General features: G+C 38.9%; 2 protein-coding genes across 2 annotated transcripts in view; both read left to right on the top strand.

Moving 5' to 3' along the window:
- The window catches only part of si:dkey-43p13.5 (homeobox protein unc-4 homolog), a 30,205-nt gene extending 21,692 nt beyond the window's left edge, over positions 1-8,513 (top strand). Inside the window, exons 3-4 of the mRNA XM_057860687.1 lie at positions 4,415-4,572; positions 6,543-8,513. Coding sequence (XP_057716670.1) covers positions 4,415-4,572; positions 6,543-6,914 — 530 coding nt within the window. The 3' untranslated portion in view covers positions 6,915-8,513. The remainder of the gene's footprint in view (positions 1-4,414; positions 4,573-6,542) is intronic.
- Positions 8,514-16,072: 7,559 nt separating this feature from the next.
- micall2a (mical-like 2a) overlaps positions 16,073-27,834 on the top strand; it is a 34,694-nt gene continuing 22,932 nt past the window's right edge. The window contains exons 1-7 of the mRNA XM_057860686.1: positions 16,073-16,258; positions 19,271-19,319; positions 20,007-20,148; positions 24,857-24,981; positions 25,058-25,176; positions 25,243-25,653; positions 25,726-25,967. Coding sequence (XP_057716669.1) covers positions 16,116-16,258; positions 19,271-19,319; positions 20,007-20,148; positions 24,857-24,981; positions 25,058-25,176; positions 25,243-25,653; positions 25,726-25,967 — 1,231 coding nt within the window. The 5' untranslated portion in view covers positions 16,073-16,115. The remainder of the gene's footprint in view (positions 16,259-19,270; positions 19,320-20,006; positions 20,149-24,856; positions 24,982-25,057; positions 25,177-25,242; positions 25,654-25,725; positions 25,968-27,834) is intronic.

Here is a 27,834-nt window from a genome sequence, read left to right as displayed (position 1 = left end):
CAAGATCTCACCCCATGGCGTCAAAATGATAACAAGAACGGTGAGCAAAAATCCCAGAACCACACGGGGGGACCTAGTGAATGACCTACAGAGAGCTGGGACCACAGTAACAAAGGCAGTCAAGTCAATCAGTAACACAATGCGCCGCCAGGGATCCAAATCCTGGAGGAAAACGAATACTGAGTTGCATCCGAAGAACACCATACCCACTGTGAAGCATGGGGGTGGAAACATCTTGCTATGGGGCTGTTTTTTTGCAAAGGGACCAGGACGACTGATCTGTGTAAAGGAAAGAATGAATGGGGCCATGTATCAAGAGATTTTGATTGAAAATCTCCTTCCATCAGCAAGGGCATTGAAGATGAGACATGGCTGGGTCTTTCAGCATGACAATGATCCCAAACACACGGACAGGGGAACAAAGGAGTGGCTTCGTAAGAAGCATTTCAAGGTCTTGGAGTGGCCTAGCCAGTCTCCAGATCTCAACCCCATAGAAACTCTGTGGAGGGAGTTGAAAGTCCGTGTTGCCCAATGACAGCCCCAAAACATCACTGCTCTAGAGGAGATCTGCATGAAGGAATGGGCCAAAATACCAGCAACAGTGTGTGAAAAGCTTGTGTAGAGTTACAGAAAATGTTTGGCCTCCGTTATTGCCAACAAAGGGTACATAACAAAGTATTGAGATGAACTTTTGGTATTGACCAAATACTTATTTTCCTCCATAATTTGCAAATAAATTCTTTAAAAATCAAACAATGGGATTTTCTGTTTTTTTTTCCCCCACATTGTCTCTCATGGTTGACGTTTACCCATGTTGACAATTACAGGCCTCTCTAATATTTTCAAGTGGGAGAACTTGCACAATTAGTGGTTGACTAAATACTTATCGGTCCGATCACGTCATTTTCAAAGTATTGGAATTGGCAAAAAATATTGGACATGCCTTTTTAAAATATATATATTTTTTAATTAAATCATTTTCTAATTGTATTAACGTTACAGACTAAATGTCTTACACTCATCCAGAGTCTTTAGTTTTTGGTTAAAGTAGGGTTATCAAATTTATCGCGTTAACGGCGGTAATTCATTTTTTTTTTAAATTAATCACGTTAAAGTATTAAACGCAAACAACGCATGGGCTGCACGACCCACTCACGCAATGTCGCGTTCAATCTATAATGGCGCCGTTTTACCTATATATAGCGCTAAAAGGCAGCGTAATATGAGTAGAGTGAATTTTGGCAGCCTTTAGAGCCTTTTTTTAATTGGCTAAAGCCTTACAATCTCTCTCTCAACAATTAGAAATATCGTGGGAAGCAATGTGGGTAAGAAAGGTAGTAGTTTATCTTTTTCTTAACACCCTATGTTCTTTCCCAGCGCAGAGAAGATATATCAATTGGTGCCACTTTGCACAGTCATGGTTGCACTTCCCATCATGCATTAGAGCAGAACAGTTAAATGGCTACAGTATCATTTACCGAAAGCTCAACAAATACACTAGATGGTAATATTTAGTCACAATATACAAAGTCACATTTATCCTTTAAGTCTTTCTATCCATGGATCCCTCTCACAAAAAGAATGTTAATCATGTAAATGCCATCTTGAGGATTTATTGTCATAATAAACAAATACAGTACTTATGTACTGTATGTTGAATGTATATATTTGTCCGAGTTGTATTCATTTTTTTCTTAATGCATTGCCAAAATGTTTGTGATCGGGAAAAATTATCGGGAATTATTGGAATTGAATCGGGAGAAAAAAAAAAAGCAATCGGATCGGGAAATATCGGGATCGGCAGATACTCAAACTAAAACGATCGGGATAGGATCGGGAGCAAAAAAACATGATCAGAACAACCGTAATATATATATATATACAGAGTATATTTTAAGAATTGTTTTTTACTACTTCACATTTTTTACACACAGTTTTAAACATGTTACCGTCCCACCGAATGATTTTTAAACAGGAATTTAGTAGAAAAATGCTTGTTTTTATAGGCAAGGCAAGGCAAATTTATTTATATAGCACAATTCAACACAAGGCAATTCAAAGTGCTTTACATCACATGAAGATCATAAAAATCACATTTAAATCAATACAACGTAAAAACCAAGACAAAAGATCACATTTAATCACAAATGGAACAAAAATAAATGAATAAAAATAAAACAAAAATAAAAATAAAACAAAAACTACTACTTTACTAATAATAATTGAAATCAGCAATGGAGATAAGCACAAGAGGAATAGAAAGCAGGTAGATTGAAATATATAGACAGTTATAGTGCAGTGCTAAACAAAAGCGTTTTTAGCCCTGATTTAAAAGAGCTAACAGTTTGAGCATGCTTCAGACGTTCAGGTAACTTGTTCCAGAGGTGAGGAGCATAATAACTAAATGCTGCCTCACCCTGCTTGGTTCTTGTTCTTGGAACATGCAGAAGACCCGTTCCAGACGACCTTAGGGGTCTAGATGTCTCATAGGAATCTAACAAGTCAAGCATGTATTTTGGTCCAAGGCCATTAAGTGTTTTGTAGACGAGCAGTAGTATTTTATAGTCTGTCCTTTGACTCACTGGAAGCCAGTGTAGCGATTTCAAAACCGGTGTAATGTGGTCCAGCTTCCTTGTACTTGTGAGGACTCTGCATTATAAAATGCTTCTTTGAGTGAGTCCACTCAAATCCGCTCAAGCTGCTCACTTACCCACAATGAGTTGCCACAGCAACTGTTTAATACGTTAAACGATGATTGACTTATGCAGCGCTTTGAAGTTTCAGCTTTCAAGCATCTCTGGCAAGATCAAACCTTAACGTTTGTCAATCATCGTTAACTTTAATAAGCTACTCCACTGCACTGCCTGACCAAGAAAAGCGGCAAAAGCGAGAGTGAGAGACTGTGTGATCGGATTGGGACAGCTCTATTAAATACCGCATTTATTTATTTATGAGAGCGCAAAGTAGCGAGGGATCACTGTATTCTAAAAAGCAACCATTCTCATCACAGTACATTTGTTTTCAATAATTTTTTCTTTTTTTTTTTTTTTGCCTTACCATCACTTTTTTCAAAAAATTGGTGACCTTTTAATTCCTACAGCAAATACAGTAGTTCATTGGTGTTAACTTCCTCACTGCCATCAACAACATGTTGATGACCCCAAAACGCAGAGTCAGCAATAAAATTAACTTACAAGAATGTTTATAATAATAAGTTGAAAATGAGCATTTTTTTGTTTCCCATCATTCTTGAGGGGAATTTTAAATCAGGCTGCTTAGGACAGCTAATTTTTTCACCAAGATCGTCATCCATTGAATATGGTATGCCCGCCGGTGTCGTGCCAATGTAGTTATCCCAGTCAAAAATTGTATCCCCTGGGCGGAGCCATATGGAGGTAGATTTGTGTCTTCATTATTCGATCAAAAAAAAATGTGTGTGAATGCAAAAATAAATTTGAAACTCAAAAAAATGCATTTGAAAGCAAATTTTTTTTTTTTTTTTGATTGAAGCAACTTTTTTGATTGAAGTAATGTTGTTTAGCATTGGGCCACATTTTGGCTAGGACATTTATGTCTTTATTATTCAATCATAAAATAAGTTGCTTCAAACAAAAAATGTATATTTTCAAACGAAAAATCCTTTCAATCAAAAAAGGAAAAATTTTAATGATAGAAAAAAAGTTTTGGAATACGAAAAAATATTTGAGACTCAAATATTTGCATTTGAACACTTGTTTTTTAATTTAAAAAGTTTTTTTTTTATAATTTTAGCAATCCTTTTTGTGTTTGGGCCATATTATGGGGAGGGCATTTGTGTCTAAATCATTCAATCCCCAAAAAAGTTGCTTCAAACAGAAAAAATATTTTCAAACAAAGAAAAAAATAATTACAAAAAAAAAATTGCCCTCCTTTTTTTTTTTTCCCCCAAATAATATGCAAAACAAATGACCGTCTAAGGTGCTGGTCACATGATCTGTTTGAAAAATAAATTTGACCCATTATAAAAATAGCATTTTTTGTTCATTTCATTCATTTTTGTTGTTTGCTTTATTGCTTTACAACTTTTATATATATATAGAGGAAAGTCAATTACATGCAATGACACTTTTCGGCCACCAGGCCCCTGGCTTCCCCTTAAACTCCGCTTATGCCTTTAATACATTTTTGGGCCCAAATAGTTTGCGATTCTTCTCTCATGAGTATCCAATCAAGTGTCAATAAGACGTGAGCGTCGTCTGTAAATGTTTACAAAAGACCGCCTAACGGCTCATGACGAACAATCAATTATCAAGTCGTGCTGAAGCAGACCTAATGATCGCCATGCTAATTAGCCAATCTAGAGCCATTAGTTCCTTGTCACCCGTTGGCGATTTCATTAATTTGCCGCCGTGCCATTTTTTTTTTCCTTCCCCAGACGAGCAGAGGCCTGTGAAGCAGCGTCGCGCCCGCGCCAACTACAGCAGCTGGCAGCTGGAGGAGCTGGAAAAGGCATTTGAGAGTACCCACTACCCGGATGTGTTCATGAGGGAGGCCCTGGCCCTGAGACTGGACCTCATTGAAGCCAGAGTGCAGGTGAGCCTACCTTGGCTTGGAAATGCATGTTTTTTTTGTCAACTAGAAAATGTGCATGGTTTGCTCTCCCATGGGTCACTTTTTTGTTCACTTCCTATCAGTGTTGTTTTTGCAGCCCTTTTCATTTTCGTCTTAGTCTTTTGGACGAAAATACTTATTAGTCATTTTTTAGTCATTTCAAAATGTGTTTGTCTTCGTCTAATTTTAGTCAACGAAAACTCTTAATTTTGTCTATTATTCGACAATTACTCAAAATGTTTTGGTCTGTAAACTTCAAAAGTTTTAGTTCATGGATAAATAAAAACTAGAAATCCAATTCATTTAGACCAGGGGTGTCCAAACTTTTTGCAAAGGGGGCCAGATTTGGTGTGGTAAAAATGTGGGGGGCCAACCTTGGCTGACGTCCTTTACGCAGAACAATGTATTTAAGCAAATTTTAGCAAGCCATTCTGTGTGTTACAATTGCTTTATTTATTTCTTTAATTAATAACTTAAACAATCTCGCAACTAGCCTTTGTGGTGTTCTCTTTCGACTCTCAGGTTCTTGCGAAATACTTCTGCTGTGAAATTAAACTAGCTTCAAGTTGCTTCAATTTCTCGCTGCGTATCTTTCCGGTAATCTTGTCGTACATGTCAGCGTGTCTTGTTTGGTAATATCGCCCCACATTGAACTCTTTAAAAACAGCGACTGTCTCTTTGCAAATGAGGCAGATACAGTTGTTGTGTACAGGGCCGGCCCAGGCCATTTGGGGGCCCTAAGCAAAATAATGCAAAGGGGCCCATATTTTTGGCCCACCATTTCGTCACAGTGTACTGTGAAACCCATACATGCAATCCAAGCCATATGTCCATATTTTGTAAATTAATCCGATTTTGTTGCACTGCATACTTCAAACTTCTCACCCCAAATGATTGTCAGAACTTACAGTAGATAGCGCCAAACCTTTTTCTAAAAGAGGAAATAAAGAAGTTAAGGAAAGACTTTTATTTTTTTGAGCTTGTAATCAAGTATCAAAACTCACAAAAGTCAAATAAAGCAAACTGTAGTAAACAAAATAGAATATAAATTAAATCATTGCCAAATTGGGAGCCCCCTAGTGGTCAGGGGCCCTAAGCAGCTGCATAGTCTGCGTATAGGCTGGGCCGGCCCTGGTTGTGTATTTTAGTGAAGAAATAGTCCAATTTCCACCTATCCTTGATGCTGGACGTCGAAGTCAACTTTTTTGTTGTTGTTGATTGTTGCCATTTTAGAAAATTGGGAGTAAAGAGTGACACTTGTATTGTTGCTTAGGGTGCTACTGCCTTTTAGTGGCTAAATGAGGAGCAGCATTTAGTGTGTAAGCTACTCATATGCTGGTAGCAGTACTGCTGACCAATTTATCAAGTCTGTGTGCGGGCCAGACGTTATTGATTTTATGACAGAGGCTGGGGGCCGGATGAAATTTGACCAAGGGCCGCATTTGGCCCCAGGGCCGGACTTTGGACATGTCTGATTTAGACTGTTAAAAGTCCCAGTCAAAATGGATTGGACATCTAGCACCATTAATGGCACTGAAAGATTAGCATTGATTAGTTCTCTCACTTTAAATGAATTGCATATCTGTTGTTGTCAATGGCAGGCAGTGAATTCATTTTGTGTCGCTTCCTTGTTAATTTTCGGTCACATTGTGCCACTTTCTCCATTTTTGTGGCATTCCAGGGTTTCTTTCTGTACATTTTGATCATTTGCTGTTGATTTTAGGGCATTTCTGGGTCAAATCCTGTAGATCTGGGGGCTTTTCAGCTCACTTTCTGTTGATATCAGGTCATTTTTTTCCCCATTACAAATATTTTTTCTAATTTAGGTGGAGCCCTACGTTTTTTTTTTTTTTTTTTTTTTTTTTTTTTTTACCATATGCTATAATACAACTTTTGTGCAGCTTCGTGTTTTAATCTATTGAAATGCATTTATATATTCTGAATTCGACCAGGTTTGGTTCCAAAACCGGCGTGCCAAGATGAGGCGTCAGCTGAAAGTTCAGGGCCAGCGTGCGTGCCCTCAGACCAAAGCTAGACACAAAGCCATGACAGATAAAACAACCCATCGTTTAAAACAACACACGGACTCTTCTGACAGCGAGCTGCATCTGAGAGCGCAACAAGATGATGACAACTATCCGTGGTCAAAAGCCAGCATTGCTGCGGCAGGTCAGAGCTCGGAGCGGCTGCGCTCCAACAGCATCGCCAATTTGAGGGCCAAAGCCAGGGAGCACCAAGCTGAGATAAACGGCGCCATTAACATGTTGGAGGGCGTCGCGCCATCCCAAACGCAAGAAGTGGACGGCCTCTATGGTGTCGATTGATCACGTTCCTGCTTATTGTTTTTAATTGTTTCTGAGAAAAACAAGTTCAAAAAAGACTTTTGGAGGATTTTTCCCCCCATAATTTGGTTAAGTGTGTAATGCTTATTTCCTGCGCCAATTAAAACGTATATACCCTACCCACCGACGTCACAAAACCACGTGCTCGCAGTGTGGTTCCGCCAACTTGTCCGTCATTTTGTCTCTGTATTAGCATTGTTTTCAATTGATCGAGGAATTTAAAATGCATTTCATGGAAGACCCGGTGCTTTCTGATGCCGTAAACTCACTGGATGTGTTGCATAAAAGGCGTTATGTGGAAAAGCTTCGTTCTATACAGTCGCCAGATCCATATTTGATGCCCAAATCGATGTTTTTCGACCCACTGTCTTCGCCCTGTCTGCCTGACATGTGCTACGCTGATATTTACAATTATCTTGTCCACACAAAATCAGCCTATTCCCACGAAAATTTGAAAAACTTCAAGAGCTTGGAGGCTTATAAATACTTCGTTGCTGGTTGGGTGAAACAGGTCCTCGTCCACGAAAATTCGGCAGCAATCTATCTTGTGCTTGGAAAGGTGAGTTACGAAATTTTCAATTCAAAATCTTTTGTTATCGCTAACATCCACTGTCAAGTCTAATGTATTTCATGTCGTTTGTCAATGGAGTTAAGGCTTTTAATGTTCATATGGTTTAGCGATAGCACTCTCACTACATACATACGTGTATGTTGTCGGCGATTAGCCTAGCAATGATCTTAATTGTGGTTATTTGTCAGCCCCGTAGACGAGGCCAGTTTCTTTCACTTGGTACCAGCTAAATATTATTCAAAAAATAACGATGGTGGAAGAAAGGGAAGTCACAAACATCTTGAATTTGAAACTATGTCGTACTACGTCGTATGTTGTCGGCGATTAGCCTCGCAATGATCTTAATTGTGGTTATTTGTCAGCCCAAAACCCTCTAAGTATATCTTAAATGCATCTTACCGGATATAAAATGACTACTACATAGTCTGTGGTGATTTTTTGGTGCCCAGTTTTCACGTTGAATTGCAGCCGTCCATTTTGCTCTCCTCTTTGGATCCCTCGGAATACGGTAAAACTTCAAGTCTCTCCTTCCATCTTCTCTGTTAGTGCAACCAACAGCCACACACGCCTTCACCATTTTGATTATTAATGTTAAGGAGCAGAAAAACACGCCGTAAATAGGAGAAATGTACGTAGCCGTAACAGGTTAACACTATGTTTTGACGGACAAGTGGGCGGTACCATTCAGGAGAGCGGAGTTGTGACGTCACGTGGGTAGGGTCTATACTTGAGTGTCAAAAATCAAAGGGGTTAACTGCCAGAGCCCTCTCTTGAAGGCATCTGGAGAGAGGTTTCCCCAGCTTGCATAGCACCCAACACGAACACGTGGCTGACGACATGATGTAAAAAAAAAAAAAAATTCTCCTCACTTTACCTTCATGACCAAGTGTAACAAAACACTGCACCCTACTGGACAATCTCATCGGCAGTCACTTAACAGTTTTGATGCTCCTGAGTTAGTAAAACAAATGTAAATTTGACAAATTATTATAATGTGATGTTTTTTTTAAATAAACCCTCAGTATGTTTGCACAGTCTACCAACATATGTGTACAGGTTTTTATGCTGAAAAGATAAATGTCTCCTTTTGTAATGATTAAAACCTAATCTGCAGCATAATCTTGAGCATACACGATAAGAACATTAGCACACACGATTAAGAACCTGTGTGCACAAGATGATAAGAAAATGTGACCATCTTTTTGTGCATACAGGATAGGAACATGCAAATTAACATTGCAGAGCCTATTGAGGCCTTTATTTAAAAAAAAAAAATCAATCTAACTACATTATCTGTAGTATTTTTTACTGTATTGTGAATAAACATATGTTTGAACAACATACTGTAGGAGTCTAGCTACCATCTAAGGTGGCCATTTAACATGTAACAAGAATTGTACTAACTAGAGACGTCCCGATCACGTCATTTTCAAAGTATCGGAATCAGCAAAAAAATATCGGACATGCCTTTTTTTAACATATATATATATTAGGGCTGTCAAACGATTAAAATTTTTAATCGAGTTAATTACAGCTTAAAAATTAATTAATCATAATTAATCGCAATGAATCACAATTCAAACCGTCTATAAAATATGCCATATTTTTCTGTAAATTATATATATATTCTGTAAAATAAATTGTTGGAATGGAAAGATAAGACACAAGATGGATATATACATTCAACATACGGTACATAAGGACTGTAGTGGGCATTTCACTCTACTGTCATTTAAATCTGTCTATGCTGTCCTCACTCCGAAGCGTCTACTTTTTCCAAAGCTAGACAGCTAGTGAACGACGCCTTAATAATTGTTCCTTTTTCATCTGATTTATTAATAAAATGGCCTCAAACCATTGTCCTCTTTAGACCGTCGTAAAACTACAAAATAAAAGTACACAAGCATTGCATTAGCAACAGCGTTAGCTTAGCACGCTATACAGGTTCACTAAACATAAACAAAAAGCGTCTCATACAAAAAATATAACATTTCGCTTACTAACTTAATATGTACATTCTTTACAACAACCATACTTACGGACAAATCTTGTCCAAGGATCATATAAGCACAACATTATCAGCGCGAGACGTCGTGCAGCCATAATGAACTGGTAAGACAACAATAAACCATGTCGCAAAGCGACCACAAGAGTTCGCTGTTGGACAGCATAAAAAGCCTTGCTGTAAAACTTACCAAAAGGCAGAATATTTTCTGAGCGGGACATGTGCGTTTATTGCGTCAAATATTTTAACGTGATTAATTTAAAAAAATTAATTACCGCGCGTTAAAGCGATAATTTTGACAGCCCTAATATATATATATATATATATATATATATATATATATTTTTTTAATTGAATCATTTTCTAATTGTATTTCACGTTACAGACATAATATGTTACACTCATCCAGAGTTTTTAGTTTAGGCTTAAGGTAGGGTTATCAAATTTATCCCATTAATATTTTTTTAAATTTATCACGTTAAAATATTTAACGCATGCTGCACGACCCACTCACGCATTCAATCTTGAATGGCGCCGTTTTACCTATATATAGAGCTAAAAGGCAGCGTAAAATGAGTAGAGAGAATTTTGGCAGCCTTTGAAGCCTTTCCTTAATTGACTAAAGCCTTACAATCCCTCTCCCTACAATTAGAAATATCGTGGGAAACAATGTGGGGAAGAATGGTAGTAATTGATCTTTTTCTTAACACCCTACGTAATTTCCCAACGCAGAGATGATGTATCAATTGGTACCACTACGCACATTCATGGTTGCACTTCCCATAATGCATTTGGGCAGAACAGTTAAATGGCTACAGTATCATTTACTGAAAGCTCAACAAATACACTAGATGGCAATATTTAGTCACAATATACAAAGTCACATTTATCCTTTAAGAATTAAAAGTCTTTCTATCTGGGGATACCGCTCACAGAAAGAATGTTAATAATGTAAATGCCATCTTGAGGATTTATTGTCATAATAAACAAATACAGTACTTATGTACTGTATTTTGAATGTGGAGTTGTGGTCAAAAGTTTACATACACTTGTGAAGAACATAATGTCATGGCTCTCTTGAGTTTCCAGTTATTTCTACAACTCTGATTTTTCTCCGATAGAGTGATTGGAACAGATACTTCTTTGTCACAAAAACCATTCATGAAGTTTGGTTCTTCTATGACTTTATTATGGGTTAACAGAAAAAGTGATCAAATCTGCTGGGTCAAAAATATACATACGTGGATCTGAAAAAGCGAATCATTGACTTGAACAAGTCAGGAAAGTCACTTGGACCCATTTCAAAGCAGCTGCAGGTCCCAAGAGTGACAGTGCAAACAATTGTTTGTAAGTATAAAGTGCATGGCACGGTTTTGTCACTGCCACGATCAGGAAGAAAACGCAAGCTATCACCTGCTGCTGAGAGAAAATTGGTCAGGAGGGTGAGGATTCAACCAAGAATCACCAAAAAGCAGATCTGCCAAGAATTAGAAGCTGCTGGAACACAGGTGTCAGTGTCCACAGTCCAGCGTTTTTTGCATCTCCATGGACTGAGAGGCTGCCGTGCAAGAAGGAGGCCCTTGCTCCAAAAGCGGCACCTTAAGCCTCGATTGAAGTTTGCTGCTAATCACATGGACAAAGATCAGACGAAACAAAAATCAAGCCGTTTGGCCACAATGCCCAGCAATATGTTTGGAGGAGAAAAGGTGAGGCCTTTAACCCCAAGTACACCATGCCTACCGTCAAGCACGGTGGTGGTAGTATTATGCTGTGGGGCTGTTTTGCTGCCAATGGAACTGGTGCTTTACAGAGAGTAAATGGGATAATGAAGAAGGAGGATTACCTTCAAATTCTTCAAGCTAACCTAACGTCATCAGCCCGAAGATTGGGTCTTGGGCGCAGTTGGGTGTTCCAACAGGACAATGACCCCAAACACACATCAAAAGTGGTAATCCAATGGCTAAATCAGGCTAGAATTAAGGTTTTCGAATGGCCTTCCCAAAGTCCTGACTTAAACCCCGTTGAGAACTTGTGGACAATGCTGAAGAAACAAGTCCATGTCAGAAAGCCATCAAATTTAACTGAACTGCACCAATTTTGTCAAGAGGAGTGGTCAAAGATTCAACCAGAAGCTTGTGGATGGCTACTAAAAGCGCCTAATTGAAGTGAAAATGGCCAAGGGACATGTTACCAAATAGTAGCGCTGCTGTATGTATATTTTTGACCCAGCAGATTTGATCACTTTTTTCTGTTCACCCATAATAAAGTCATAAAAGAACTAAACTTCATGAATGTTTTTTGTGACAAAGAAGTATCTGTTCCAATCACTCTATCAGAGAAAAATCAGAGTTGTAGAAATAACTGGAAACTCAAGAGAGCCATGACATTATGTTCTTCACAAGTGTATGTAAACTTTTGACCACAACTGTATACATTCGTCCGAGTTTTATTCATTTTTTTCTTAATGCATTGCCAAAATGTATATGATCGGGAAAATTTTTCGAGAATGATTAGAATTAGAAGTATTTCTTTTCATTTATTATTATTATTATTATTATTTATTTATTTTTTTTCTGTATGTGTGTGGGTGAATGAGAACACTGTAAAATACGACAACTCACCCTTCTGCTCATCTGATCATTTTTTTCTTGATTGCCTTGATGTACGCAGGCTCCTGACTATAAGCTTTTAGTAGCTTCTTAAGGAGACCTGACTCACACATAATCTTGATTCAGCACTATGATATGATGTACAATTTGTAAATATGAATGTGTGTGAATGAATTAAATTGAATTGAATTGAATTGAATTGAATCAGGAGCAAAAAAAAAAAAAGCAATCGGATCGGGAAATATCGGGATCGGCAGATACTCAAACAAAAACTATCGGGATCGGATCAGGAGCAAAAAAACATGATCGGAATAACCCTAGTACTAACCACTGCAGATGTGATTGTAAAGATTTAAATACTTCATTATTTATCTACTGTATGCTTGGTGCAGTTTAATTAAGAACCTGTAAGTGGCCAACACAAATCAGAAGGAAGAAAGAAATGGTCAGATATTTGCATAATAAGGGACGGTGTGTTGTCACACAGTGACCAATTTCAAGACCTACCGTTTGTAGAACAAGGTAACTTGCGAATGAGATTGCAATCAAATAAAATACAATGTATCACAAAAGTGAGTACACCCCTTGCATTTCTGCAGATATTTAACTATCTTTTCATGGGACAACACTGACAAAATGACACTTTGACACAATGAAAAGTAGTCTGTGTGCAGCTTACATAATAGAGTTCATTTATTTTCCCCTCAAAATAACTCAAAATATAGCCATTAATATCTAAAGCCCTGGCAACAAAAGTGAGTACACCCCTTAGAAACTACGTTCATCCCTAAATGTCCAAATTGAGTACTGCTTGTCATTTTTCCTCCAAAATGTCATGTGACTCATTACAGGAGTGCTGTCAGCATTGCTGCAGAGATTGAAGAGGTGAGGGGTCAGCCTGTTAGTGCTCAGACCATACGCCGCACTCTACATCAAATTGGTGTGCATGGCTGTCACCCCAGGAGGAAGCCTCTTCTGAAGATGGTACACAAGAAAGCCTGCAAACAGTTTGCTGAAGACATGTCAACAAAGCACATGGATTACTGGAACCATGTCCTATGGTCTGATGAGACGGGCGGGCTCTCTTGTGTACCGTCTTACACAATATAATACACTTCAACCCTTCTTATGAATGAAACGGTTTGATATATTGGAAAGTGACTTTACTGCAGGGGTGCCCAAGTCCGGTCCTCGAGAGCCGCAGTCCAGCTTGTTTTCCATGTCTCCCTCCTCCAACACATCTGAATAAAATAATCAGGATCGTTATCAGGCTCCTGCAGCGCTTACTGATGGGCTGATCATCAGCGCGCTCCTCTCACTGTTGGTTTTTATTGGTCAATATCTTGTTCACCTTTCTCATCTTGCTTGTACTCATGTTGCTGCCTCCAGTACTTAATTACGGTATAGTTGCACAGGTTTATAGATTGCGCTGGGGGCATGAAAACGAAACTATCAATTCACAATGACAAAAAACAAACAAACAAAAGTAACGTGTAAGGCAGGTGACAAAGGCGTACCGCAAGCAACATGTCACTTTTGCTCATTAATATTCATGACGTTAGCAATTGTTGCTGGGCGGGTCCACCTCCTGTTTGTCCCTAATAGTAAATACTGTACACACGAGATGTTTGCTGAGCTAAACCTACCAATTTTCCCCGAAAATTATGTCCCTGGTTCTAAATACACTGGTATAGAACATACAAATGTTCAGTTAAAGAGATGGCTTGAGTGTCGATGGCTGAAAAAGACCAACCTGATCCAAAGTTAGCTTTTTTATCGGCACCTTTTTCTCGTGTGCCTTATACCACTGACAATGACATTATCCTGTTTGAACAATCTATCCTTTACCATCATATGCCCCGTCTTTCTTATATATTATATCCTTTGGTTGTCTTACGTCTCTGAACGTTCTTGGGGGTAATTTACATTGCTATAGTTGTGTCACAAATGCTACTCAGTGACAGCCAACGAACATTTTTAATTTTTTCATTAATAACAAATCTTAATTCTATAATTTATTTACACATCCCTCTTACTTAAGTTGTTTTTTTACAACAGGAACGGTAACAACAGTGGCAGTCAAATACCATTTTAATTTTTTTCAGGTCATTCATTGTCAGATAAAAACAGCACGGCATCAAAATGGCTTACCTCTTCGTCCTCTGTAGGACCATGGCCCCCAACAAAATGTTGACTGCATATGAAGGTGAATAGCTTCAACTTTTGACGTCCGCACAAGTTGATCCATTCTTCACATTTTGTCCTCTGAATTTTTGGCTTCGAGAAATGTATGAAGAAAAGATCCTTCATATGTCGTGATGTCTAGAGTCGTTTCTACAAGTTCCATAGCAGCAGTGTTTACTCGGCATGTTTTTTTTTTTTTTTTTTTTTTTTAAAGATTACTGGAAGAAAAAAAGGACTAATAACATGAGTTGTATGCGAGGGCATGTCTATGTTGACCCACTTCTGGGTTAAGGTGGCGACGTATGGTCTAAAAATAGCATTCGTGTGCTACACTATTTGAAAAGTAATGGAGTAAAAAGTACAGATACATGCTGTAAAATGCATGGCTCCTGGGGTGTGACCTCCCCTCTGCCTCGGCTGCCGGCCGCGGGAGTGGGGGGAGGTCGAGGCTCCGATGTCATGTCGCCCCGTGGCGGTGTTGTGCCGAAAAATAGCCGACCCGCGTGAAGTGTCCCCCCTGACGGGAATGCTTATTTATAACGCTTTATTGAGGTGAAAACATCAAATCTTTTCATGGACGCTTTACAGTAATGGATTTAAGACTGTAAAATCAGTTTTAAATAAATAAATTACACAAAATGCTAGTACTGTATTTTAGTAAAAAAAAATAGTGGACTGGGCCACATAACCATCTTTGAACAGAAATGTATTAGTCTACAAGTTTTCACGACCATATCCCAATGAGAGTCACACAGGTATGACATTTATTAATTCAAGCAGAGTAAAATAAGACATATTGACGGTACAAGAAAATCGTTTCCATGTCCATCGATTGGTAAGAAAAAGATGTTCGAGTGACGTGTGGGCGCTCAATAATAAAATAAATGGACAAATAAATAAAATTAACGCTCAATAAAGCATTATAATTAAGCGTTCCCGTCAGGGGGGACACTTCACGCGGGGCGGCTATTTTTCGGCACAACACCTGTTGGGGGCTGCAGCTGTGGCTCGTGGGCGGACGAGGGTGAGGGGTGTCCCCTCTTCCCAACCCTGTAGGACGGTTGATGGGGGCGCGGGTGGCCAGGGGACCACCCCAGAATCCCGGGTTGACGATGGGTCCTTTGCTGGGCTGCGGGAGGAGGGTTAGGCTGCGCTGTCTGATTTAGATGAAGGACTGTCCTACATAATACAGGACGTATGGCCACCCTAACCAAAACACGAACAAATCCAGCAAGGTTCTCCTGGATTTGTTGTGTTTTGCAACTGATTTTGCTGACACAGAAACCAGCATAGGCTGGATTTCTTCTCTCTATCATTACTTTTGTGGAAGATATTTTCCTCGTAGGTAGCCTAGTACAGTGGGGAGAACAAGTATTTGATACTCTGCCAATGGGCCCATTGGCAGTGTATCAAATACTTGTTCTCCCCACTGTATGTATAAATGTTTGAAAAAGTTGAATACAAAACGTTTTCCCCTCTTGTTTTAGTAAGTAATGTTTTCAAATATTATTAAATTGTATCTATTTTTTAAAAATATAATATGTATAATATATATAATATAATTATTATAATTATTATTTATACTGATTATTGTTTGTTTAAATATTCCACAGGTGACTTTTAAACAATTTCGCCCTTGTTACTTGACTGACGAATAAGCAGTTGCGCATCATTCGACGCAGAAAGTCAAGCCAATCGCTCACTCGCCCAACAAACAGGACGTACACACCCCCGTTCCACCCTCATCCACCTCTTCTTTGACAATCTTCTCCATACTTCGCTCACTTCCAAACACTAGAGAGCGATTTGGTAGCATGTCTGCCATTCAGGCTCTGGAGGAATGGTGTCGGTCTCAATGTGTCGGCTACCGGGATGTGAACATTACCAACATGACCACGTCTTTCCGGAGCGGACTGGCCTTCTGCGCGCTCATCCACAAGCACAGACCCGACCTCATGTAAGTACCTTTGCACTTTGAAAATTGTAGTCATGTCACTAATGTTCAGTATTCATCATTCATACAGCATGTTGCAGTGTACAAGAGAACACTAATTGGTTGACACAGAATTACAAACGATAAAGCTCTTACTGTGTTACTGAATACCATATATGACTCCTAAACGCTATAATAATAAATGGCAACAGTGGGACATACGTACAATATTGAGTTTCCTCTGCTTAAAAGAAGTAAAATCATGAATACATTAGACACGGCGTAGATTTGCACAGGGACGTAGGGACATAACACATAACTTTTCAGGATGCTCAAATTGTCCCCACTTTTAATGAACCTTTTTTGCATTATATAATGAGCTTAGTTGGATTGTCTTCCCATATGTTGTAAGGATAGAATGGATAGAAATCAATAGACTATACCATTATCAAGTGAATTATTTTCATTATGTTAAGACTTACATGCCGCCCCCTTCGAAGAGAAAGGATATTAGAAGTTTTTTCAGCCAGCAGCAGCCGCTGTAAAGCCTGTTTTATGCTTCTGCGTTGCGGTGACGGCGTAGCGACTACGGCGAGACTATGGCGTCAATGAGAATTCGATTGTTCTGCGGCAAGGGAACGCGTTGCTCTGTAATTCACCGCCAAGCCACTAAAGGAGTGTGGTATTGTGTTTGTACGGTTTTGGGGGACTTTTTTCGACTTCCTCTAGTTTTCTTCCGGTTATGTAATGTAATGTAGTAATGTAAAAAGACGTCAATGTGGTGGAGGTGGGGAACAAGCCACTAATCTTGCTCCTGAAATTCCGACCTGCATCATAGTTAGCATAACATTAAACTGTGTGAACTTGCTAACATGTAAATCTCGAATAGAAAGTTGCTTAGAGGGAAGCGTCCTCCTATATGTGTTTTCTACTGTTAACGTTAATTCAACAGTGCATTTATTCATTTATTAAAATGTATTTATTTTATTTCTACATCATATATTTAAAAAAATATCTTTATTGGCAGCCTATGCAGACATTTTTACAACCCCCCCCTAAAAAAAAAAAAAAACCACACAAAAACACAACCACTGTAAATTTCCTTTAAAGCATCCCTACCAATGTTGAGACCAACCCAACGCCCTTGCTAGACACAAGTACTAAAATCACACATTACTCTTTATAAAATTACTAAATTGCCACTTGAAAACATTAGAGAGGCCTGTAATGACAACATGGGTAAACCTCAACCATGTGCGACAGAATGTGGAAAAACATAACCCAGAAAATCACATTGTTTGATTTTTAAAGAATGTGAAAAATAAGTATTTGGTCAATACCAAAAGTTCATCTCAATACTTTGTTATGTACCCTTTGTTGGCAATAACAGAGGCCAAACGTTTTCTGTAACTCTTCACAAGCTTTTCACACACTGCTGCTGGTATTTTGGCCCATTCCTCCATGCAGATCTCCTCTAGAGCAGTGATGTTTTGGGGCTGTCGTTGGGCAACACAGATTTTCAACTCCCTCCACAGATTTTCTATGGGGTTGAGATCTGGAGACTGGCTAGGCCACTCCAGGACCTTGAAATGCTTCTTACGAAGCCACTCCTTTGTTGCCCTGGCTGTGTGTTTGGGATCATTGTCATGCTGAAAGACCCAGCCACAGCTCATCTTCAATGCCCTTGCTGATGGAAGGAGATTTTCACTCAAAATCTCTCGATACATGGCCCCATTCATTCTTTCTTTTACACGGATCAATCGTCCTGGTCCCTTTGCAGAAAAACAGCCCCAAAGCATGATGTTTCCACCCCCATGCTTCACAGTGGGTATGGTGTTCTTCGGATGCAATTCAGTATTCTTTCTCCTCCAAACACGAAAACCTGTGTTTCTACCAAAAAGTTGTATTTTGGTTTCATCTGACCATAACACATTCTCCCAGTCCTCTTCTGGATCATCCAATGCTCTCTGCGAAACCGCAGACGGGTCTGAACGTGTACTTTCTTCAGCAGGGCGACCCGTGTGGCAGTGCAGGATTTGACTCCCTGGCGGCGCATTGTTTTACTGATAGTAGCCTTTGTTACTGTGGTCCCAGCTCTCTGTAGGTCATTCACTAGGTCCCCCCGTGTGGTTCTGGGATTTTTGCTCACCATTCTTGTTATCATTTTGACGCTACGGGGGGAATTCTTGCATGGAGCCCCAGATCGAGGGAGATTATCAGTGGTCTTGTATGTCTTCCATTTTCTAATAATTGCTCCCACAGTTGATTTCTTTACACCAAGCGTTTAACCTATTGCAGATTCAGTCTTCCCAGCCTGGTGCAGGTCTACAATTTTATCACTGGTGTCTTTCGACAGCTCTTTGGTCTTGGCCATAGAGGAGTTTGGAGTATGACTGACTGAGTTTGTGGACAGGTCCCTTTTATACCGATACTGAGTTAAAAAAGGTGCCATTAATACAGGTAACGAGTGGAGCCTCGTTAGACCTCGTTAGAAGAAGTTAGACCTCTTTGACAGCCAGAACTCTTGCTTGTTTGTAGGTGACCCAATACTTGTTTTCCACTGTAATTTGGAAATAAGTTCTTTAAAGCTCAAACTGTGATTTTCTATTTTTTTTCCACATTCTGTCTCTCATGGTTGAGGATTACCCATGTTGACAATTACAGGCCTCTCTGATCTTTTCAAGTAGGAGAACTTGCACATTTGGTGGTTGACTAAATACTTATTTGCCCCACTGTATACTCCCGTGCGACTTATATGTTTTTTTCTTCCTCTTCATTTTTGAGCTGGTGCGACTTATACTCCCAAAAAATACCGCGGATCCATTTTAAAATTTTCAACTTGACACGTGTATCTCTTGATTTTCTGAAAGCGGCCCACAAAGAAACAGAATTTGGACACCCCTGCTTTAGGGCAAGTGACTATTATTGGTGAATAAAAAAAAAAAACTTCAAAAATACCCGGAGTCCGCATAGGATAGTAAAGCATTATTGGTGTCACAAGTTTTTTTTTTTTTTACTTTGCATGTGTGTTTGCAGAGATTACAACTCTCTTCGCATGGAGGATGTGTTTGAAAACAACAAACTGGTGAGACGTCATCTTGTTCGTCCCTTTAAAACATGACCTGTGATGTCACACGTCCAGCAATGTGCACCGGCTTGATAAGGGCAACTGGTGGGGGCGAGTGGGGACTTCTTTCTGAAGAGGGGATGTTTAAGTTTTAAGGGCTATAGTGTTCATTTTTACTATTCATTTATTTGCCTTGCACAACTCACTAAACTTATACATCAAACTCAATCTGCAGTAAATGTTAAGAAAGTGTAATTTTTCACATCCTAAAGCTGACTCTTCTGTGATTTTAGTCAGTTTTCCCTTTTTTTTGTTTTGTTTTTGCACGGCATCCTCCCGAGGATGCCTTATCGGCGTGTTACCGTGCGCTCTGTCAATGAATGATGACCTCGCAAAAGTTGGCTTCCTGTGACATAGTTGCAGCTCAGACATGAGTCCCCATACGGCCCCTTGCTAAAGGAAACATGAGTTCTGTAATGGACACCCTTGTATATTTCATCAAGTGTCACGTTTCCTGCATGGCTGTTAGATAAGAAACAATTTAAACAAAAGTAACTCTTGTCATATTCAGACTCTACATTTAAAAGTCATGTTCAAGTTGCTCCCTTTTGTATCCCTGCACAGGAAGTGAGCTCTATTTAAAGTCGATTGTGTTGTCCGACTGATGACGCAGACCTCTTGAATTTCCATGTTTTCCTTCTGAAGGCTTTTCAGGTGGCGGAAGAGGAGTTGGGAATCCCGGCTCTTCTGGACGCAGAGGACATGGTGGCCTTAAAGGTCCCCGACAGACTCAGCATTCTTACCTACGTGTCACAGTACTACAATTACTTTAAAACACGACAGCCCAGTAAGAATTTTGAATTTGTCGTAATTTATAGGCTAGCAAGTTGTTGTTCAGATTATAAAATTACACACACTTTTGATGCTTTTCGTCGTCTTTTTATTTCTTTTTCCTTTTTTAGGGCTGCAGCAATCGATTACCGTAATTTTCGGACTAAAAGGCGCACTTGACTATAAGCCGCCAACCACCAAATTTGACACGAAAAGGGCAATTGTTCATAGATGAGCTGCACTGGACTAAAAGCTGCAGCTGTCCTCACTGTATTATGGGATATTTACACCAAAAGATATTAACCGGTAACACTTTATTTGACAGCGGCATCATACGACTGTCAGAAGACCAAATGAACCACCATGAAGCTTTGACCCAATTGCTTGCAAAGCTTCATAGCTTCAAAAAGCTTCATTTCGCCATCACTGCTCCCTTGGGGCAGACAGTCAACCTCTGCTGCCACCTGCTGTCAACACTGTTGTTGTTGTTCAACATGCCTCTTAGCATGCATTGGAGCACTGACTACAGATGTAGATAACAATTAAAATTCATGTTCTGTGCTAATTATTTCTTCAGTTACTGTTCTAGTTGTTTCATTATTTGCTAGTTATGGTATTTGGTAAGACTTTATTTGACAGTGGTGCCATAAGACTGTCATTAGACAATCATAATTATGACATGACACTGTCCTGAGCATTAATGAATGCTTATGACAGATGTCATTTAGTGTTTTTCGTAAAGTTATCTCACTTTTGAATGGATGTAAATGATCCGAGCCGGACATAAATGGAGTTTGTGACATAATTTGTCGGATGACACTTAATGACATCTGTCATTAGCATTCAGTAATTACCATGATAATGTCATGTCATAATTATAGCTTTCTAATGACAGTCTTATAACATTGTTGTCAAAAAAAGTGTTACCTATTAACCCAAATAAATTAACAAATAAGCCGCACTGAACTATAAGCTGCAGGATTCAAAATGAAGGAAACAAAGTAGCGGCTTATAGCCCGAAAATTATGTTATTTAAGTAATTGATTCATCGATCAGTTAGTTGGAATAATCAAGTAATCGGATTAGGAACATTTAATGTGTTGCAGAATACATTTTAGGAGAGGCTTGTGAAGATTGCACTTTCAAAAGAGCATTAAATGCAAATACAAAATGTAATTCCCGAGTGTTTCTTCAAACTGCAGAATTGCACTTTCATTTCCAGAGAAATAAATGCATTTAAAAATTAATACCTAAACTTAGTCTCAAATGGAATGAAAAAAAAAAAATGGATCGAAGTACAACAAATAAAAAATTGGCTGACTTGACTTGCAAAACTCTGCTAGCTTAAATACTATAAAATGCTAACATTTTTTTTTTTTACAATGCTCTTAACAAATCGTTCAAACGCATATTCCCACAAAATGCTGTTAAATATACCTATAAACTAAATTACGAATGCATAATAACGTATTAGCTCAAACAAAAACTTACCTCATGTTGGTCTTAACAGGGTGCAGCTGGATTCAGCCATGTTAAATGATTTGTCACATTTACTGTTGACACTAGAGGATAGTGCATCCAATCAAATCAATAAAACTAAATGCAAACACTTTCAAAACAAACCATTACGACGCCACTCTAATTAAACGAATCCTTAAAGCAGCAAAATTTGAATCGAAGCTTTTTTCCAATCGAGGTATTCTAATTAATCGATTAACCGTTGCAGGACGGGTCATTTTTACCAAAATCCATTGAAATGGTGAACAACATCCTGCTTCAAACTTTTTTCAGGAACACTTTACAATTAGGGTCCCTTAATTAACATTAGTTAATGCATTTTTAGACAATAAATCATGTTTAAGTAACATTACAATAATTAATATTATTGCTTATCTAGCATGTATTAATATACAGGCATGAAAATCTCTCACCTTTCGGCGAAATTCGCCGTTTTGATGTCAAAAAGGGCGACCGACGTGAATTGCGTAGATCCGAGGAGAAATTCTTTTTGGGAGGCGGGGGGGGTCGGGAGGTTTTATTTAATTATTATTATCATCATGTGATTAACTTAGTACGTAAACTGAGCACTTAAGAACAAGTCAGCAAATCCTTCTAGATGCTTCGCTGACGAGAACCAATCATCGGCCCAAACTGCGTTCCATTATTCCAAACGCGCGCACTCCTTACTGTACATGGAGTGCTCGCAGAGCCTTTGGTTGCATTGCAAAGCTGCGAAAACAAAAAGCAGGCCTTATCCACACCGGGGCAGACCATAGCGCACCATACACACTTGCCTGTATTTGCCAGCAGATTGAATATGGTGAGTAATGGTTTCAATCGTTTTCACATTTTGCGATATAAAAAAGTTACTGCCATTCGTTGCAGCTTGCGTTGAACACTGCCAGAGCTAGCCAAATCTCCCATGAAAAAAAATAGCTCCCGTTAAATCGGCGTCAAGCTTGTGTATTTAGCGGTAATATAAATGAAGAAACACACTGTTGAGTCAAATTAAGTGGCATGCTCTCGGATGGAGGGGGCGCCTCACATCGCTCCCGTCGTCCGCCGGAGACGCGTTATTTTCGGCTTGGATTTGAGCTGACGGCCGGTGTCGGCACAACACCGGCCCGACGAGTGGTGGGAATGAGTCCTGCTTCTTAAAGCTTTTCAGAAATACAGGGACCCCTCGTTTTTCGCGGTTAATGGGGACCAGAACCCGCCGCAATAAGTGAAAACCGCAAAGTAGCGCCCCCCCACCCCCCCATTTTTTTGTGCGTGTTCAATGCATTTATTCAGATTTTACATTGGAAAAAAGATACATATATATATAAGACGTTTTTTCACTTTTTTCACCAAAGTATCATTTATAAATGGTTTTCAAGTACTTCAAAATGTAAGAATTATGATAAGTTTTAAACATGTTACTGCCCCACCGAATTATTTTTAAACAAGAATAAAGTAGTAAGAAAATGCTTGGCTTTATTAAATGCTTCATGGTGAGTCTACTCAAACCCTCTCAGGCTTTGGTAAACGGTGATTGACACATGAGCAAAGTTTTTCTTTTTATATATATATTTTTTATTTGATTGAATAATAAAGACACAAATGTCCTAGCCAAAATGTGGCCCAAACGCAAAACAACATTACTTCAATGAAAAAATTTGTTTCAATCAAGAAAAATAGTTTTCAAATGCTTTTTTTGTCTCAAATTTATTTTTGCAATCAAAAACAATTTTTTTTATTGAAGTGACTTTTTGGGGATTAAAAGTATATACTGTATTTTGATTGAAGCAACTTTGTTTTTGATAGAAGTAACTTTGTTTTTTGATTGAATAATAAAAACACAAATCTACCTCCATCGTTATTGAGAGAGAAAGAAATTAAGAAAGCTTTAAAACTAAAAGAAACCGGGGAGTCTGTTTTTTTGTTTTTTTAAATATTTATATTTCATTACATAGACATGCGTCGTAGGGAAGGGAGATTGAGGGATAAAAAAAGGAGTTAGATGAGGCTGCTAAAGGCAGTGGATACCTAATCAGCTGGGTGAATAGCAGACCTGGTAAGAACAAGTTTGCAAGGATAGTCATGTATTAAATACAATTATAAACACAATTACAATGTTATTTTTCTATAAGATTTTTATGTCATTGCTTTATAAATCATTAGGTGCTAGAGGTGTTAAGTATGGATAATAATGAAATAATAGTTTTAAGAAAACTGTGCTGTTGGTGGCTCAGTGACCATCTGATGTGGTTTGTTCTCAGATGAACAAGTTGAGGAAGGAAGTTTTGATGTAGAGGTTGAAGGAAGAAAAGAGGCAGACTGACTGAGTCACAGTCAGAAAGTGTTGATGACAGTTTTGATTTCTATTCACTGTTGCCCCCTCCCAATTAAAGTATGTCACAGTCACATCCAATTATTATCTAAAGCTGGTTAAAATTGAAGTTATGTTGTATTAAGGTGTATTAAATACTTGTTCATGTGCCCCTTTTGATCTACGAGCACCCGCCCCTCCACCGGTCTCTGCATGGCCCTGCTGAAACACAGTGTGGGTCGACAGAGCTCAATATTTTGTTGGGGTGTACAGTGTACTGGAACATATTTCCTCCACACCCTTCTCACCTTTTTAACCCCTGACCCATTTTCATGCCTGAATATATTAATAACTATTTATTAATGCACTAATGTATATGTGAATTAATGTTAAGTAATATATTATATAATAAATTATAACCTTAACTAAGAAATTATAAATGCTTAAATTCCCCCCTCTTAACCTTTATTAACCATTACTGAATGTTTTTTGGACCCTTATTGTAAAGTGTAGCACATGTGTCCATTAACTAAGAAATTATAAATGCTTAAGTTAACAAACCCTAAACCCTAACCCTATATAGGCCTATATATTTTTTTTAATTTTACCAAACTATTAGTTACTGTCTGGCTATGCATTAACTCATGTTAATTAATATATTAATAAAATAAATGTTAGATAAGCAATTATATTAATTATTTTAATGTTACTTAAACATTAGTTATGGTCTTAAAATGCATTAACTAATGCATTAACTCATGTTAATTAATATGTTAATAAATGTTAGCTAAGGGATTAAATGAATTATTGTCATGTTACTTAAACATGAGTTATTGTCTAAAAATGCATTAACTAATGTTAATCAACGGACCCTTATTGTAAAGCGTTACCCTTTTTCCTTACACTTCAATAGGAGTGAAGCGGCCATCGGAGGGGCCGTCAGATAAGAAGGGTCTTCCAGTGGCCGTCGTCAAGAATCCGGCTCCTTCCATTATCGCCGACCGGTCGTCTCCCAAGATGGCGAAAACTGCCACTCAGGTAGGATCATGTCATCGATTAAACCTGCACCAATGCTCGCAAGAGATCAGATTGTGATTGTGAAGTTGTTCCACAGAATACAAATGCCAACAAAAGTGGAACTTTCAACAGTAAATGTGTGGCGTGCAAGAGTCACGTTCATCTGGTCCAAAGGCACTTTGTCGATGGCAAACTCTTTCACAGGAGCTGTTTCATGTAAGACAGTCATTCTCAAACCTTTGAGTCCAAAATGATGATGGTTTTGTTGTGCCGGAATTCCAGATGCTGCGAGTGTTCCGGCACGCTGCATGCGGGGGGATACAAACCAGGGAAGAATCCGAATACTTTTGTGTGCAAAGTACACCCCGAGAAGAGTTCCAAATCCTCCTCTGATGCTCGGCTCGAATCTCCGTCAGAGTTGTTGAATAGTGTCATCGAAATCAAGCCCCCACCGTCTTCCCAGCCCGTCCATCCCAAACCCCCGAGTCAGTGCTGGACCACCTCTGCGCAGAAGACTCAAGCGGCCCGGCAGAGCTTTTTCCAAGCTGCGTCACCACCAGGGCAGTCCACGGAGCCGGCATTCCCGCAATGGCCGAAGATCGATAAGGGGAGAGCGGCAAAGAATCTTGCTGAGGAAAATTGCAACAATAACAACAAACGGCTGTTTACCATTCGTTCAGCAGCAGACAGACAGTAAGTGTTGGATTTTAAAAAAAAAGTGAACCTTTTTTGCAACATTTTTGAATTATGAATTTCAATTTGCAGCTTGAAAGTGGTATCTTTCGCACCTGAAAAATCCACTTTGTCAAAAGTCGAATGCAACAAAAGTCCAACCAGGGACTTTCCTTCCCCCAGTGAACAGTCCACAAATGCCGAGGCGATCAAACGTGGCAACACAAGATCAACAACTGCTTCAGGCAAGCAAATTTATCAACTATTTATTTTAGCCTCGTACCAACAGCCCACCTTGACCCTTTGTCTGCCCCCATTCATACAAAACAAAGAAAGTCCTTTGTCAAGTGTCTAGTCCGTGAAAATATGTGATTTTGTTACACTCACCAGTAAGCATTGTCAAAAACTCCAAAGGAAAAAATATTGAGAATTTAATGGAATACCTCAAACAGGTTTCCTAACCTGCTAATAGAAATATCACCACCAGGGGGCTGTAATTTCCTTTCCTATGATGAAGGGCTGGGTGATCTGGGACCCCTCCAAAAAAAGCATTTTTTACTCATATGGTCCCATCTCGATTCTTGCCTCTTCTGTTTTTTAATAACTTGGGGTTTGTGTTGTTTTAATTTTTATTTCTAGTAGTTTAAAAAACAAAAACAAAATGAAAGACACCCGAGAGTTGATGATGGATTGGAAATCTTTGCCGGGACACCTCTAATGTTTGGACCCCCCCCCCCCCCCCCCCGCCCTGCCCCCCACCAGTCCAAATGGACTAGGATTGTCGCCGTCAATGACAGCCAATGAGTTGATTTCTATCAAATGTTAAAGCTGTTCGAACAATCTGAAGGTTGTTGATTTGTCTCCGTAGTTTAAATGTAATGGAAATTTACAGTGGTTGTGTTTTTGTGTGTGATTTTTTTTTATGTGGGGGGTTAAAATGTCTGTATAGGCTGCAATTTTTTTTTTTTTTTTTAAATATATGATGAAGAAACGAAATACATACATTTTACATTTTAATTAATAAATGCACAGTTAAATTAATGTTCGCTCTAAGCAGCTTTCTACTTGAGATCGACAGGTTAGCAAGTTCACACAGTTTAATGTTATGCTAACTAGAGATGTGATGCCGATCAATCGGGTCTGATCACGTCATTTTCAAAGTATCGGAATCGGCAAAAAAATATCGGCCATGCCTTTTTTAAATATATATATATTTTGTAATTAAATCGTTTTCTAATTGTATTTAACGTTACAGACATAATATGTTACACTCATCCAGAGTCTTTAGTTTAGGCTTAAGGTAGGGTTATCAAATTTATCCCGATAACGGCGGTAATTAATTTTAAAAAGAATGTATCATGTTAAAATATTTAACGCAATTAATGCATGCACTGCACGACCCACTCACGCATTGTCGCGCTCAATCTGTAATGGCGCCGTTATACCTATATAGAGAGACAAAAGGCAGCGTAAAATGAGTAGAGTGAATTTTGGCAGCCTTTGGAGCCTTTTCTTAATTGGCTAAAGCCTTACAATCCCTTTCCCTACTATTAGAAATATCATGGGAAGCAATGTGTGGAAGCAAGGCAGCAATTGATCTTTTTCTTAACACCTTATGTTATTTCCCAACGCAGAGAAGATATATCAATTGGTAGCACTACGCACAGTCATGGTTACACTTCCCATCATGCATTTGGGCATGGCTACAGTATCATTTACTGAAAGCTCAACAAATACAATAGATGGCAATATTTAGTCACAATATACAAAGTCACAAGTCTTTCTACCCGTGGATCCCTCTCACAGAAAGAATGTTAATAATGTAAATGCCATCTTGAGGATTTATTGTCATAATAAACAAATACAGTACTTACAGTGGGGAGAATAAATATTTGATACACTGCCAATGGGTTTTCCCATTGACAGTGTATCAAATACTTGTTCTCCCCACTCAAACTAAAACGATCGGGATCGGATCGGGAGCAAAAAAACATGATCGGAACAACCCTAATGCTAACTGATGCAGGTCGGACTTTCAGTAGCAAAATTAAAGCCGTGCTCCCCACCTCCACCACATTGACATCTTTTTACATTACTGAAGGGTGAGCTATTCTTCTGCGGCAGGCCTACGCTGTCAAGGCAGACCCGATTTACGACGTTCCGCCCTAGCCTGACGTGCAGCTAAACAAAATTCTGACTATG

Source organism: Corythoichthys intestinalis, chromosome 16, assembly GCF_030265065.1.
Source record: "Corythoichthys intestinalis isolate RoL2023-P3 chromosome 16, ASM3026506v1, whole genome shotgun sequence".
Lineage (NCBI taxonomy): Eukaryota > Metazoa > Chordata > Actinopteri > Syngnathiformes > Syngnathidae > Corythoichthys > Corythoichthys intestinalis.
Note: the sequence above shows the minus strand (reverse complement) of the source record. Positions and strands in the feature narration are given on the sequence as shown.